This window comes from Lupinus angustifolius, chromosome LG19 (assembly GCF_001865875.1).
Source record: "Lupinus angustifolius cultivar Tanjil chromosome LG19, LupAngTanjil_v1.0, whole genome shotgun sequence".
NCBI classification, from domain to species: Eukaryota; Viridiplantae; Streptophyta; class Magnoliopsida; order Fabales; family Fabaceae; genus Lupinus; species Lupinus angustifolius.
The window spans coordinates 16,634,549-16,650,878 of NC_032027.1; the positions used below are offsets into that span (position 1 = coordinate 16,634,549).

General features: G+C 31.1%; 3 protein-coding genes and 1 long non-coding RNA gene across 5 annotated transcripts in view; 2 read left to right on the plus strand and 2 right to left on the minus strand.

The window, feature by feature from the left end:
• LOC109334147 lies at positions 1-15,356 on the minus strand. Its single transcript, XM_019569732.1, has 6 exons — positions 15,273-15,356; positions 2,140-2,187; positions 1,981-2,053; positions 933-998; positions 166-264; positions 1-80 (listed from the first exon to the last, which is right to left on the minus strand). The coding sequence occupies exons 2-5, from the start codon at positions 2,184-2,186 to the stop codon at positions 220-222; spliced, it is 231 nt and encodes a 76-aa protein (XP_019425277.1). The 5' UTR covers position 2,187; positions 15,273-15,356; the 3' UTR covers positions 1-80; positions 166-219.
• On the plus strand, positions 4,289-6,494 carry LOC109334142 (non-classical arabinogalactan protein 31-like). Of its 2 annotated transcripts, XM_019569722.1 has the most exons (3): positions 4,291-4,518; positions 4,621-4,855; positions 6,006-6,494. In XM_019569722.1, the coding sequence occupies exons 1-3, from the start codon at positions 4,363-4,365 to the stop codon at positions 6,296-6,298; spliced, it is 684 nt and encodes a 227-aa protein (XP_019425267.1). In that variant the 5' UTR covers positions 4,291-4,362; the 3' UTR covers positions 6,299-6,494. The 2 variants fall into 2 exon arrangements, with proteins under 2 accessions (XP_019425266.1, XP_019425267.1); XM_019569721.1 differs by having other exon boundaries at positions 4,289-4,855.
• Positions 10,565-16,330, minus strand: part of LOC109334141 (eukaryotic translation initiation factor 3 subunit D-like) — a 26,842-nt gene continuing 21,076 nt past the window's right edge. The window contains exon 2 of the mRNA XM_019569720.1: positions 10,565-12,652. Within this exon, the coding sequence (XP_019425265.1) occupies positions 11,802-12,652 (851 nt within the window). The 3' untranslated portion in view covers positions 10,565-11,801. The remainder of the gene's footprint in view (positions 12,653-16,330) is intronic.
• On the plus strand, positions 12,752-15,439 carry LOC109334148. Its single transcript, XR_002106071.1, has 3 exons — positions 12,752-12,762; positions 15,185-15,189; positions 15,280-15,439. It is a non-coding gene; the product is annotated as an uncharacterized LOC109334148 (long non-coding RNA).

The window sequence follows — 16,330 nt, forward strand, 5'->3', positions numbered from 1 at the left end:
GTTCCAATTGAAAATTCTATAGTTCTTGCATTAAAAAAAACATGTTTTCATTGACAGAGAGTTTGCTGTCAAAAGTTATTTAGAAACAAAAAGAGAGAATAGAGGCTTCTAAAAGTTATTTCGAAACAAAAAAAGAGAATAGAGGCTTCTAAAAGTTATTTCCAAACAAAAAAACTCTATTTCATTCATTCCTTCTAAAACTGTTTCCTCTTAGAGGCTTCATTGAGTTTGGGAATTAGAGTGTTCAGCTCCACTGTCATCATTCTGCACAAAAGTGAAACATCAGTGTAGATAATAAAGCAACCTAAATATACACACCCAGTTGCAGTTAAATATATATCTCCAAACTTGGGGGAGAAGCAACATTTGGAATGGCAACGGTTCAGGTTTTATCTTCCTCAACATCAGAACTACTTAAAATGAGTATTCAACATTTTTTTGCATTATATCAAACTATAATCTGAATTGGAGTTCAGCTATAAAGCTTGCAGAAAATTTTAACACGGAATTTAAGCATCAAAAGTTGGTGTGTGACATATTGCTTCAATACATGAAATTCCACAAATAAAAATACGGAAGAGGTCATCTACCTATCAATTACAACATCTCTTATCCACTGGTTTGACACTCATTTCATGTCCATCTAATTGTCCATAATTTACATGTATTTGACATATTCGAAATTCGGATAAACAGATTTCCCTCCTCACATGGGGAGCAATTCCAGATTAGCACATAATCTCGATACTATTAACAATATGATGATTCATGATAATTCATTTATGGGTCACGAATAAATCAATTCAAAAGCATATTTTTAGTGCAATTTATGAACACATCTAAGAATGTGTTTAACCAAAAACCAAAATATAAAAACACACCCATGAGTATGTTTTAGTGAGGTTGCAAATGAGATGAGCATATCGACATACCTTTTTAGTATGACCAGTAGCTACCATGATTTCATACATCTTGCGCATAAGCATTTCTTCTTCCACCTACAAATCAGAAATACAAAATTCAGGGAATTCAAGTCATTGCAGATGACCAAGTGAATTGGTATTCAATTATTCAATATAATGTTGAATTGTTGATCAAATAAAAGTTCATCTGAAGTTAATTATGTCTTGAGAATCTTGACGCTTAATATTAATGAATTTGTGTAGTAACATGACACTATGACAGTCATCATCATTAGAAGGGGGGAAATATCAACTTGGTCATAGGTAGGGCGATTTACAAAACACTCATTTTTTAATTATATATTTATATATTTTTTTTACCTCTTTTCAACGTATAAACATGTCACTGCAAGTAAGATAGAATAAATATCATGAGTTGTGTCATAATCTAAGGTGGCTTTTCAACAAACCATCTAAAAGTCTGTTATAAACATATCATGCAGAAGGTCAACCACACAAAGTCTCATAAATCAATAGGAAAGAGCGTTCGTTGCAAGAGACCGACAAAAAAGGACAGCCTAGTGGGGTATGGGGAGGGTGAACATGTGCATTCCTACCCTCGCAAGTGAAGAGGGTTGTTTACCTGCTGCAAGAGACTCACATTTAAAATAAAATATAACTAGATCGATAGGATGATCGATTTTCCGAGAAGAGTAGGCAACAAAGTGCAAAGACAAAAAGAGTCATATGCTTGGCTAAATATAAGCATGTCAGGCACAATACAAATCAGCAGTTCAGTTTGAGTAGTTCGGTACGAGGACTATTGTTCAAGATATTGAAATCAAATGAGCAAGAAATCACATGTTAATGAATATAACTAAAAATTAGAATCACATTCCCAATTGGAAGTACTTTTATCGATTACAAGCATCACATTGCATGTTGTAAAAGTTGCTATAAAATGCAATAAAACCAATAGCATATCGATTTTCTTTTAAAATAAACAGGGCAAGTGATGTAAATCTACAAGCCCTAAAAACAAAATTGAAAATTAGGGAATTGCAGAGAAATACAGAACCTGAAGTTTTTGCAATTCATGGAGCAATGATTGACGTGTTTCCTTCAGGATCTCATTCTGTTTATCTATATGCCTATTCATCAGAATCAAAACCAGTTATAATATAAAAAAAGATGAAAAATAGAAGGTAAAGGAAAGCATTGGTTGGATGAAATGTACTGAAATAGCTCTGCAGAGTGAGTTGGGTCAAAATTCTTGTGATCCATCCTGATAAACTAATAATGATAATAATTGACGATCAATTCTGAAAAATCAAGCAGTTGAAATGAATGAATTGGCTCTCTCTTATAAGGATCATATATTCATATTCATCCTAAGAGAAAAAGAGGGTGTTTGAAAAGCAAAGTGGCCATGGATTTGTGGGAAGAAGGGAATGGGGTTTTCTATGATATCTTCTTATTATTTTGTTTTAGGGTATGGGTTTGGGTTTGGGTTTGTAATATTAGAACTCCATAGAATCCATTACTGGAATATAAGGGCGAATGAAACTTTATCAAATTTAAAAATTATTCTATTAAAAAATAAACTTCACAATGATTAAGACAAATAATCATTGGAAACGAAACCAAATTAATTGACCATCAATTAAGACTTGAAAATTTAAAAAGGATAAAACTCTGATGTGTATAGTGATATAAGGTTATATTAGATTCATATGATGACCAAAAAAAACAATGATTCGATTCATGGGTGCGACGATATTTTATTAATCACAAAAATGAAATTTTTAATTAATGATTTTTAAAATTCGAAATGAAACCAAATTAATTGATCATGGATTAAGATCTGAAAATTAAGAAGAAAAGTATAAAACTCTTATGCATCTAAAAATATAGGTTGAACAAAGGTGTTGGTCTAGGGTGTAAGGCCTTGTTAAATCCCATAATGATTAAATGATCAAATGTTCGATTTTTATGAGCGACACTTGTTGGAAGAGACAATCATGCACCCCGAAATGGATTAGTTCCTTACCCTAAAAGGGTGAAGGGATACCCTTGGTGGAGATGAAAATCATTTATCTCAATTTAGTGTCCTCAATCCTTTCCTAACTTAGTGTCCTCAACCCTGTTTCGCACTAATAATATAGTGACACATCATAGCCACGTATAGGAAAGAGCACATAAATTGTATAACTTTATGTGACACTTGATGTGATTGGCTAACAATACACTTAATTATTAAACTTTTAATTTAAATATTTTCTCAATCAATGATAGCAAGTGACACATGGAGTTACACATTTTTTGATAATAAATATGCTTGTGCAGGTGTACTTAGAGATTATTAGATGTGTGTGTAGCATTAGTTGGCATAAAAGTCTCAAATGAGACAAAACATATGACAATTGTCTTTGCCTTAGAATCATCATTACACCATTCTTGAATCATATTCAAAAAAATGTACTAACTTGGATAAATAGGAAGGAAGAGTGTCATTGGAGCTTGAGGTTTTATTGGGATAAGTTCTAAAATATATTGTAAATGCTAAGGGGTTCTATTTGAAGATAAAGGTGTATCCTTGTGTACGTTTTTGTAACAGTGTGTTGGGTTACAATCCTATGATCAAAGGGGCACATGCATAGTATTACGACTTCAAGTACATGAGAAGAGCTCAAGCCAAAAAATAGTCTATTAAGAATTAAGTACGGCTTTGTTGTAAACTATGAAACAATCTCGGCTGATTCTAACGGTCACATAGCCGTTTCTGTATTCGGCCCAAAAGCTCATTGGGATGGGAGATGGATGATACAAAATACTAGTACTACGTTTTTACTCTAGCCCAAGCCATAAAACTGAATATCTTGTGGAACACATACTTATTTGTAGTTAAATGATATTAAATCATGCATAAAAATTATTGATATGAGTAAAATATCCTAAAAGGTTAAACAAAATCCATAGTCTAATATTAGGTACTTAAATTAGGGAGAACTAATAATTATTCACAAATCTAAGAAAAAAAATCATTAAAAAGGTATAGATGGTTTGTGAAAATGCACTCAACTTTTATTTTATTTTTACAATTATTGACAATTGTAAAGCGACCTTCCTTTTTTAATTTTTCTTATATATTGATTATGAATGTAGTTTTATATATTTTTCAAAGATGTGTTTTAGTTTTTACCTTTCCTTTACAAACTTTTAAAGCATGAAGTAAAATGACAAATATAGGATCATAATCTCAATAACCAAAAATAAAATAATATTACGAAACATTGTTATAAATATTTATAATCAATAATACTAGGAAATAAAAATAGAGAACTTTCCTATACTCTAATCAAAAGTTGCAGAAAAATCTGAAGTTGAGGTCCTATAAGTAACCCCTCTCCTCCTAAAGCCATAAACCAAAAGTTCACTTTCTCAACACTCTCTTAGAGCAATGGCCAAATCTCTAGTAGCATTATTCCTACTCCTAGTGAGTTTCTCTTTGGGTGTATTTGCCGAAGAGCTTGACACCACCACCACCACCACCACCCTTCCACACTCACCTCTTCCTTCCACTTATGCTCCTCCTCCTCACCACCACCACCACCACCTACACCCTCTCTCTCCAACTCCATCCCCTACTTACCCTCCAACTCATTCCCCTCTTCACCCACCAGCTCTTCCACCACAACACCATCACCACCACCACCATCACCCTCCTGCTCCAGCACCTGTTCCTGCTAAGCCCCCAACCCACCATCACCCTCCAACACATGCCCCTGCTAAGGCTCCAACCCACCACCATTACCCTCCTAGTGCTTCTCCTTCTACCCACCCTCCTCTGCATCCCTTCCATAGAAGCTTTGTTGCTGTTCAAGGTGTTGTTTACACCAAGTCATGCAAATATGTTGGTGTTGACACACTCTTAGGAGCTACCCCACTTCTTGGTTTGCCTCTAACTTCTCTAAAGCTTTCAACTTTCTTTCATTTCCTGTTCAAAAAAGTTCATAATCTAATAAAAATGGAAACTTTACTTCTCATATGTTAATATTTGTTCAATGTAAGTGCATTTTAATTTCCAGCACTTAACAGAAATTATGTTGCACCCACTATCTAAATTTATGAATTAGTTTTTATGCCTTTTTTTAACAAACATGCATAACTGCATTAACTGTTAATGTGATACTGTATTTATGATATACTTTGTAAGTGCATATATCATATCTTTTTCGCCCTTTATCCTAACAATCTAAGATTTTGTACTACATTGTATGCAGATATATGCATTTTCTTAATTTTGTAGTAGTTCTTTGCATAAACTGTTTTACAATAGATCTCACTTAGAAGTTGAAAGCAGAGTTTAAGTATATTTACAAATATTTTACTGAAAAATGTGAACTATTGTCATCAAATATAAAACTTGCTTCTTTTATTTTAAGGAATGATTAAATATTTTAAAAAATTGAATAAAATAATTTTATTTAATACATATTGGATACTAAATTAAAACGAAAATGGAGAAATAGATGATGAAAAATATAAGTAATATAAATATATAGTCACACAGTATATTATAGATATGCTTTAAATTTCTAAAACATTAAAAAAAATTAGAATAATAATAAAAAAGTTAAAACATCAAAAATAAAATAAAAAATATACCCTATGATAACACGTTTTAATCGAAAAAACACTATTTCAATTTAATACAATAAGTACATGGATTTTGAACAAAAAATTACTGACTGTTTTTCTGCATATGTTATTGGATTAATAAAAGACTAAAAATGTATGTATTAAAATAGTATATGAATTTTATACATTATCATTATATCATTGACTCTTTAAAAAATAATAATTTAAATGAATAGTACAATACATTGATTATATATAAATTTTTTACAACTAATAGTACGTAGATAAATATTATATACAATTTAAAATCCATTTCCCGTGTTAAAAGACAAAATTTTCCCATATTCCTATGAAATTTCTGGAGACTAGGACATAGTTGTGGGACCTATGCAATAAATGAGAAAAGTTACACAATATTGGCAAAAAAGGACAACTTAGGTGTGGCTTTTGAAATTATTGCAGGAGCTATTGTGAAGTTGGAGTGCAACAACACAAGATTTCGTCCATTGGTCCAAACAGTGAAAACTGACAAGAATGGTTACTTTTACATTGAAGCCCCTAAGACTATTACTACCTATGCATTTCACAAATGTAAAGTGTTTTTGGTTAGTGCACCCACTAACCTTAAACCCTCTAATTTCCATGGTGGTATCCAAGGTTCTCTACTCAAGCCTCTGAAACCTTTTGTCTCTAACAAGCTTCCTTTCCTTCTCTTCAATGTTGAGCCTCTTGCATTTGAACCCAAATGCTATTAGAATATTATTATTATTATTCTAAGTTGTTGTTTATGCACCATGTTATGTATTTTTTTTACCTTTGTTTGGGTATTGTTGTTTTCATTTTCTAGTGTTTTGAACTTTTAAGAGAGGGTTATGTGTTGCACGCATGAATTATTGTTGTTGTATCAGAAGTAAAAGTAATAGATTCAGCTGAAAATAATTGTCTTAGTTTAGTTGCTGCTGAGTTTTTGTTGTTATTTCAATGTCACAATATATATATTATATGTCGAAGCTTCTTGGTAATAGTTAATTCAAACAATGCTTGTCTTTGTTGACTGTTGTGAAACTATGTTTCATGTGAAGAGAATATTTACTTTATTGGCTTTCATGTTATTAAATCTTTTGGTGTTTTTGAAACCAAATTATATTTTAATTATATCATTATTTATTATTCATTTTTTCATCACATTTTTTAATTTTTAATACAGATTTAAATCTTCATCAAATAAGATTATTTTAGTTAAATTGTATTCAACTTTAATATAATTTATTGACTTCTTAAAATGTGTAGTTAATTGTAAGAGCAATCATAATGATTGTTCTTAATAGAATAAGAATATTTTTACTTTGTTCTCTATCATGTTATTCTTATTTTCGGTTTTTTGTGATTAAATAATAACAATTTTTTGTTGTTCCCAATAGAGAGTGAATGGAAAGTGAGTAAAGAGGTAAATGTTGTGAGAAAAAGTATGAATGTTATGAGATCTAGATAAAAATAAAAATAATGTTTCCTATTGTGAAAAAACTATATGTTATTCTTAAATTATAAAATAATGTGTGAAATCAAAATAATAATGAAAATTTTATTTGTTGATAGATAGGAGTTTTAAAACAAGTTGAATATATTTATCCCATAGTACTTGTATGGAGTTTAATATTTTTCGAGCATCAATATAGAATTTTATGTATATTTTATACATTTGACCTCCGTTTTTTGGTGCCTATTCCTAGGCATGATCATCATTTACGACCATGCATTGATATAAATGGCAAAACATGTAGCATGAGTGTGACAATTCCTTTACCCATATTTTCAAATTCTAAGAAAAAAGTACTATTTATTTCTTACAAAAATTGTGAGATCTAGATCAATGGATCCGTTAGCAACATCATTCATTACACGATTATCATAGCTTTAAATTCAAATGTCAGTAGCTGGCTTTGGAATAAAATGTGGCTTCTCATTTCTTACCATAATAAAAAAAATCCATACTTTAACATATGTTGTCCATACATTATATTACTTCATGTGTCGTGAGTGATAATTGATTGAAAAAATATATTTAAATTAAAAATATAATTATTAAATATTTTTATGATCAATCATAGCTTATCACACACGAAGTAACATATTGTATAGTAGAATATTTGCTGCTATTTAATTAAATAATCATAAAATTCTTGGTTCTTGTACTTCAAAATTTTCACAAAGTTATTGCTCTCTAATTACAGTGCTACGCATGTATGGCATAATCATATGTGAATTATGATTATGTCGTAGTTTACATAAAACCAATGGTAAGTGGTTTCCATTTTTAACAAGAGGGATAAGTGTTCCTATGGCATTTCAAATCTCGAGGCCATATAGCACATGAATATTATTAATGTCCCCTCTCTAATCATGGTAAATGGTAGATTTCGGTACACCCTTGTTCAATATTTTTTTATATTTACATTTTCTTTTATCTACAAAAAAAAGTTAAGAAAAGAAAGACTGATGAAATAAAATTTGAGAGGAGAAAATGAAAAGAAAATGTGATAATTTCTAATTATTTAGTACGATACAAAAATAAATAAAAAATGGAGAGAAAAATATCATTAATATTAATATTAACATTGATGTGTTGGTTTATTTTTTAAAGAAATTAATGACATTTATAACTATGATTAACATTTGTGAATTTTTCAGAAAATTACTTGGAGTTAGTCACATGAAAATTTAATGTCAATTTTCTCCACTTAGTTTCCATTTCAATATTACAGAAAAAACATAAATGAGTTTTTTAATCATTAAAAATTTGGAAATGAGATTAAAAAATATAAAATTTTGCATGAACTCAATCTAATTATTGTAATTAATGGTAGGCAACTTCTTTAAAAGAATCACATCTTAATGGATAAGATGCTTCAGGTCCATGGTAGAGAAGTCATTAATCATAATGTAATGTGCTATTTAGACAAGGATCTCCTGTTTCAAGGTATGTACCAAAGTCTGTCCCAAACCAATCATATTATGTCATGTCAATTAAAAAAATTAAATATTCATAATTTTATTAAATTTTGTTATATTGTGATTGGTTGGAAATGGGGTTGGAGACAACAGATTCTCATCCGTCCTATTTTATCAAAACCATTGGATTCCTGTCATGAATATTTTTTGTTGCCAAAATTGCAATAATGTTTGTGGGTCTTTCTCATTCAATGATGTTGACGACTGTCAACTTTTTTGTTGGTAAATGATTTGTATGAACAACATTTTCAATTTACTAAAGACTTTTGTTTCTCTTCGTTAGTGTTAAACAAAGATTGAGAGAATCTCATTATGAAGAATATACATCATGCTGTATCTGAATGGTTATACTATCATGTATAATATAAAGTTGTGTCCATCTGTAACCATCAAAGACCATGCGTGGATTCTTTTCTTAATTTGTTTTATATTCATGTGAATAATTATTTATTGAAATTATAAAAAAATAAGAAGAAAAATTACACTGGCTGAAATCATGTCACCTCATTTTTATGACTTTCCTCCACATGTAAGAGTGTTTTTTCATATAGCATTTAATGCTCTTGATGTGAAGGGGGAAAATAGGATTCTTACAAAAATCTGTAGTTTTTTTTATTTGCTTTTCAACTCCATAGATTTGACTTGAACTTATTAAAGGGTGGGTGAACTTCATACTTAAAATTTATTTATTTCTACAATAATTTCTATTTTATTATTTTTAGATTTTTATTTTTCTTAAGCCAATGAAGGTCTAATGCAGTGGCTGGGAGGACTCCATACTCGAAAATCAACTCATATATATCTAGACATGTGACAACTTATTTGGAGAGTTTGCTCACATAATGGTTGGCCAAACTAGACTGACCTAAAAAGATAAATACAATTTATGTAGATAAAATTATAATCCATGCTTGCTGTAAGCAAAAATCAAAATAATTAATCTATTTTAAATATATATATATATTGTTTGATATAAATGTCTAATTTTTTTAACACATTTACTATGCCCAATTCGACTAAACTCGTAGATTTAATGTTTTATTTTTTAGTTAAGAAGTGATATCAAGTTTATTTTTAATATAACACATTTGTTAAATATCTCATTCCTTTTGTACTCTCAATTCCTAACACTAATTTGTGACTTCACTTCAATTTTTAACCTTTGACACCATCAAGAATACTATTATGTTGCTTCAATTTATACTATCGATAGTTGAGAGCTGAACTTCATACCACTATATATACTCATTATTTCTTATTAGTCAGAAAAATAAAATACTAATTAAAAATATATATTAACTTTACATTTTTTACCAATGAAAAAACAAGGTACATAAGTAAAAAAGATCTGCTCACTATAGTAATACATTGTCAAAATATAATCATTATAATAATACATAATCACCATTCTTTACTTTCTGTAAAAATATCTTTTATATGCTCACTTTGAAAACATCTCTATGATAAACAATTATATTATCTTTTATTTCCGTTGTGAAAATTATTGTTCTTTGATCTATACATCATTTTGTTTTTGTTCATGTGCTTAAATAACATCCTATAAAATAAGACAAATAATGTCATGTTTCAATTCATAACATTGTCATAATTTAAAATATTAACGTTATAATCATTACTATATTTTTCTTTTGCTCAATATTCATAACACCAATATTTATTATCTAAGCTAAAGGTCCACCAAAAAGGGAATAAATAAAAAGAAAAAACGGGAAACTCAAATCCATCCTAATAACCCCATGTTATACTCATTTCTATGGTTAACCAAGTTGAAATTGCAAAGTTATCTCTAATTTATTTAGTTTGAAATATTTTATATATTTAGAGGAGTTTGGATCTTATTTTTTTGGTTAAAAGAAGGAAGGAAATCGTCTAACTCGTTTAAGTAATGAAACATGTTCAACTGTTCAATGTTTTTTTTTTAGTAATATCAAGGATATCCCCTCGAACTAATCTCACTCCCAACAATATGATCAATTTGGAAAACATCAATATGAAGGTACCGATTCCACTTAAATATGTTCAGGTCGATAAATCATAAACATCAGAAATATCAAAAAACAGAGCTCAAACATATACATACTACAACATTAATAAATACATAACCAAAAAACAGGTGAAACCAAAAGAAAATAAAAAACGATACATTTTATCCCTCCTGATATTCACCATTCAAATGCTATTTATTCTAAACTACAGATTTCTCCAGCATTCATCAACACTTGCAACATATAGCATAGCAACACAAGACTGATCACTTTAAGTTCACCCTCACCAAACAGCAAAACCATAACAACTACAACAATAAATAATTTGAGAAGTAAAATAACTGTATGGATTGTTGTCCTCTTATACCTACAATTTAGGATTTGAAGCATATACCTGATTGACTCTTGAGAATGGGTACCTTTTTTGTTGGGGTTACGAAGAGAAGAGCAAAGTATTTTTTTGTTAAAATGAATAAAAAAGCAAAGGAGCACTATTTTGGAACTCCTTACGCATGCAAATTTAAGATTCAGTAATTTTATCCAGGTGATATGTTATCCACAACATGTTAATAAAATATTTTGCTTGTCTGTTCAAATATTGACAATAAAAGAATCAAGAACTCTGATTGGTGAAAGTCATAAAAAGATGTCAATGGTCATGGTCCAAAGGCAGTAAAAAACACCAACTACAATAACTTTGTAGGCAGGCTGTAGCTACAACCAGAGAAGATCGAAACAGAAAAACAAAGATGTAGTCAATAACTGTGCAGAAGACACTGAAAATTGATTGAGAGGAAGGCACAATAAGTTCTTTCCAAGACCTCCAAATCAAGTGGCACTATAGACATACAGTGGACAGATCACTTTGAGTGCAAATCCCATATCCACTATAGTGGAGACGAGGAACTCCAATTCAAATATTAGGATCATGTCCTCCCTCGTATCAACAATGGTTTAATAGGAAAATTAGAGTACATTTTCTACAACAAAGCACAAGAGAGGGAGCTAATGTATGCCTATGATCCTAAATGTGATAAGACCTCAACACTGAACAAGCATAAATGAGAATTAATGTATGTCTATGGTCCTAAAAATGTAATGCAACATACTAAATTAACAACCAATAACAAGTCACAGAGCATTATACAAAACATTTCAATTACTTGAAAGGCATCCAAATATGTAGATTGTAGAAAATTAATAAAATTAAAAAGTGAATAACCCGAGTTAGTACAATTACCTCTCAAGCTTGGTTATCTATCTGCTTATCAGTCACATCATTTGAGATAGTAGCTGCCTCTTCACCATCAGCACCCTCTGCTGGAGGTTGAGCTTGTTCCTCTTCCGGAAGTGGCTCCTCCACATAGTCATTCTCAAATGCATCTGCTGGAATCTGATAAATCCTAACCTGTGGCTTAGATGGATCCTTCACAAGAACATATTTCCCCTCTTCCAGTTTCATGCACAAGCCCACAATTGACTTCACAATTCCCCACATGTTATTTGGGTTCAAATTAATCTGTGCCGCGAAGTCCTTCGGCTTATATCCAGCCACAGCCAAAACCACATGATTAAAATGGTCACGTGGATGAATCCGAGACACATATCCCAACTTCATGAAATCAGCACTGGCCAACAGAGCCTGAGCGGTCCATTTAGCCAACTTATTCGCATTGTTCTTCAGCTCAGTAGCTAAAACAGCACCCCTCTGAGTCTCTAACTTCTGCCTCCAATCCACACCCGAATACTTAGGATCAAACTCATTCAAAGCATTCAAAGTAAGGCAAGACCTTTGCTTATTCACATCAAGCACACTCTGCACCTCACACCTAGCAACAAGATACATCTCATTATCCAACTTCCACCTCCTATACCTATAAGCCACAGAAGCAACCTCTTCACCCTCACTAGCAAAGGGGTTAGGCTCATCAAAATTCACCTTATTTCCATCCCTAACCAAAACCTGCTGCGAGAAATTTTGGTTAATATACGCAGCCTCAACACTCAGGGAATGCGCCGAGTTAATATCCTCATTCGCCTCAGGCAAAGGCTCCTGAGATGTCTCATGAACCGAAAGCAAGTCCAATTGCGAACCATCACGCTTATCAAAGAACAATTTATTCCCAATACATTGATTATATATAAATTTTTTACAACTAATAGTACGTAGATAAATATTATATACAATTTAAAATCCATTTCCCGTGTTAAAAGACAAAAAAGCTCTATTTCATTCATTCCTTCTAAAACTGTTTCCTCTTAGAGGCTTCACTGAGTTTGGGAATTGGAGTGTTCAGCTCCACTGTCATCATTCTGCACAAAAGTGAAACATCAGTGCAACCTAAATATACACACCCAGTTGCAGTTAAATATATATCTCCAAACTTGGGGGAGAAGCAACATTTGGAATGGCAACGGTTCAGGTTTTATCTTCCTCAACATCAGAACTACTTAAAATGAGTATTCAACATTTTTTTGCATTATATCAAACTATAATCTGAATTGGAGTTCAGCTATAAAGCTTGCAGAAAATTTTAACACGGAATTTAAGCATCAAAAGTTGGTCTGTGACATATTGCTTCAATACATGAAATTCCACAAATAAAAATACGGAAGAGGTCATCTACCTATCAATTACAACATCTCTTATCCACTGGTTTGACACTCATTTCATGTCCATCTAATTGTCCATAATTTACATGTATTTGACATATTCGAAATTCGGATAAACAGATTTCCCTCCTCACATGGGGAGCAATTCCAGATTAGCACATAATCTCGATACTATTAACAATATGATGATTCATGATAATTCATTTATGGGTCACGAATAAATCAATTCAAAAGCATATTTTTAGTGCAATTTATGAACACATCTAAGAATGTGTTTAACCAAAAACCAAAATATAAAAACACACCCATGAGTATGTTTTAGTGAGGTTGCAAATGAGATGAGCATATCGACATACCTTTTTAGTATGACCAGTAGCTACCATGATTTCATACATCTTGCGCATAAGCATTTCTTCTTCCACCTACAAATCAGAAATACAAAATTCAGGGAATTCAAGTCATTGCAGATGACCAAGTGAATTTGTATTCAATTATTCAATATAATGTTGAATTGCTGATCAAATAAAAGTTCATCTGAAGTTAATTATGTCTTGAGAATCTTGATGCTTAATATTAATGAATTTGTGTAGTAACATGACACTATGACAGTCATCATCATCAGAAGGGGGGAAATATCAACTTGGTCATTTTTTAATTATATATTTATATTTTTTTTACCTCTTTTCATCATATAAACATGTCATTGCAAGTAAGATAGAATAAATATCATGAGTTGTGTCATAATCTAAGGTGGCTTTTCAACAAACCATCTAAAAGTCTGTTATAAACATATCATGCAGAAGGTCAACCACACAAAGTCTCATAAATCAATAGGAAAGAGTGTTCGTCGCAAGAGACCGACAAAAAAGGACAGCCTAGTGGGGTATGGGGAGGGTGAACATGTGCATTCCTACCCTCGCAAGTGAAGAGGGTTGTTTACCTGCTGCAAGAGACTCACATTTAAAATAAAATATAACTAGATCGATAGGATGATCGATTTTCCGAGAAGAGTAGGCAACAAAGTGCAAAGACAAAAAGAGTCATATGCTTGGCTAAATATAAGCATGTCAGGCACAATACAAATCAGCAGTTCAGTTTGAGTAGTTCGGTACGAGGACTATTGTTCAAGATATTGAAATCAAATGAGCAAGAAATCACAGGTTAATGAATATAACTAGAAATTAGAATCACATTCCCAATTGGAAGTACTTTTATCGATTACAAGCATCACATTGCATGTTGTAAAAGTTGCTATAAAATGCAATAAAACCAATAGCATATCGATTTTCTTTTAAAATAAACAGGGCAAGTGATGTAAATCTACAAGCCCTAAAAACAAAATTGAAAATTAGGGAATTGCAGAGAAATACAGAACCTGAAGTTTTTGCAATTCATGGAGCAATGATTGATGTGTTTCCTTCAGGATCTCATTCTGTTTATCTATATGCCTATTCATCAGAATCAAAACCAGTTATAATATAAAAAAAGATGAAAAATAGAAGGTAAAGGAAAGCATTGGTTGGATGACTGGGAACGAAACCAAATTAATTGACCATCGATTAAGACTTGAAAATTAAAAAAAAGGGATAAAACTCTTATGTATCTAGTGATATAAGGTTCTATTATATCCAAATGATGACCAAAAGAACAGTGATTCGATTTTTGAGTGCGACGATCTTTTATTAATCACAAAAATGAAATTTTTAATTAATGATTTTTAAAATTCGAAATGAAACCAAATTAAGTGATCATGGATAATGTAATAGGAAATTTAAAGTAGTATATCATAAGGAAATCACTTCACAAAACCACATTCCCTATCATTTAATGCATAATAATGTAATAGGAAATGAAATCACAAGGCTATGCCACTATTATCATGGAATATAAGTATGAAAAATGAGAAAAAGAATAATGCACTGAGTTTTACATATTGTCAATGCATCATCCATGATTCATTTTTAATGATCATTTGACAAATTAAAAAAGTGATCCAAATGATAGATGATATAGCAACTGTGTAAAATCTTTACACCGAAAGTGCATAGATATTCCCCTCATCAAAAATATTAAAGAAAAGTAATTAACATGATGAACTTACGTTTGAGTGGTTGGAAACAGAAGAGAATACAACCCTGAAGGGTTTTTGGGAAAACCTGAGGGAAAGTGAAGGTGTGTAAGCAAATGAAAATGACTTTGAGAAACGGAAGATAGCGTTTCTTGTTATGAACATGGTTGCCATATCTAATTTTTCTTCAAGTACTTTAGGTTACTTTGTTTTTCTCTTTAGTAATTTGAGGATGTCGATCACTTATTAAAGGTTGAATGCTATGTTGATGTCCAAAAAAACTGCATGTTATTAGAAACAAAAAGGTGGCACTACAATGTGTTGCCACTTGTGCATAGGTTTGCCACGTGTATTAGAACATTTGCCACGTTCTTCAGGACATTAGTTTTGCTTTTGCCTGGGATTTTTTAATAGGATCAAAAAAATATAGAAATTTTATTTACTCTTTCACTGAATTTTTTAAAGTGTAAGGTTTATAGTACAATTAATAATAAATATAAGTATGTCTATTTGGTATAACCGGCATGCGGTTTAATTACTGAACCACCGGTTGAACCACTGTACCACTATACCAATACCCTAACCGGTTTGATAACCGGTACGGTTTTAATAACACTGGTTTTACCCGATCCTTAATATTGGAGAGGTCATTTTTTGAATTTGAATTTGATCTTATACACAAAGCTAATTTGATCTCAAATATTGATTATGTCAACATTTGAACTGAATAGACCCTAAACCTGATTGATCTTTATTTTAGATAAAGTCTTTTAAATATTATGAATGTGAACTGATATATATAATTAATCATGTATATATGATAAAAAGTTAGAGAATAAATGATATTTTTGACCAAAATGATATAATTACTCTATACACAAGTGAATATATATATATATATATATATATATATATATATGCAAACGTGATGAATGAGTGATAATGTGATGGGTTAGGTCATGTTTGTCTCTTGCATAATGCTAAATATTGACCGAATCTAAATTTTTAACTCAAACTTGACTCTAAACTTAATAAAACTCAACTATATTCAGGTCCCATCACGACCAAAACGCATGAACAGATTCAGTCAG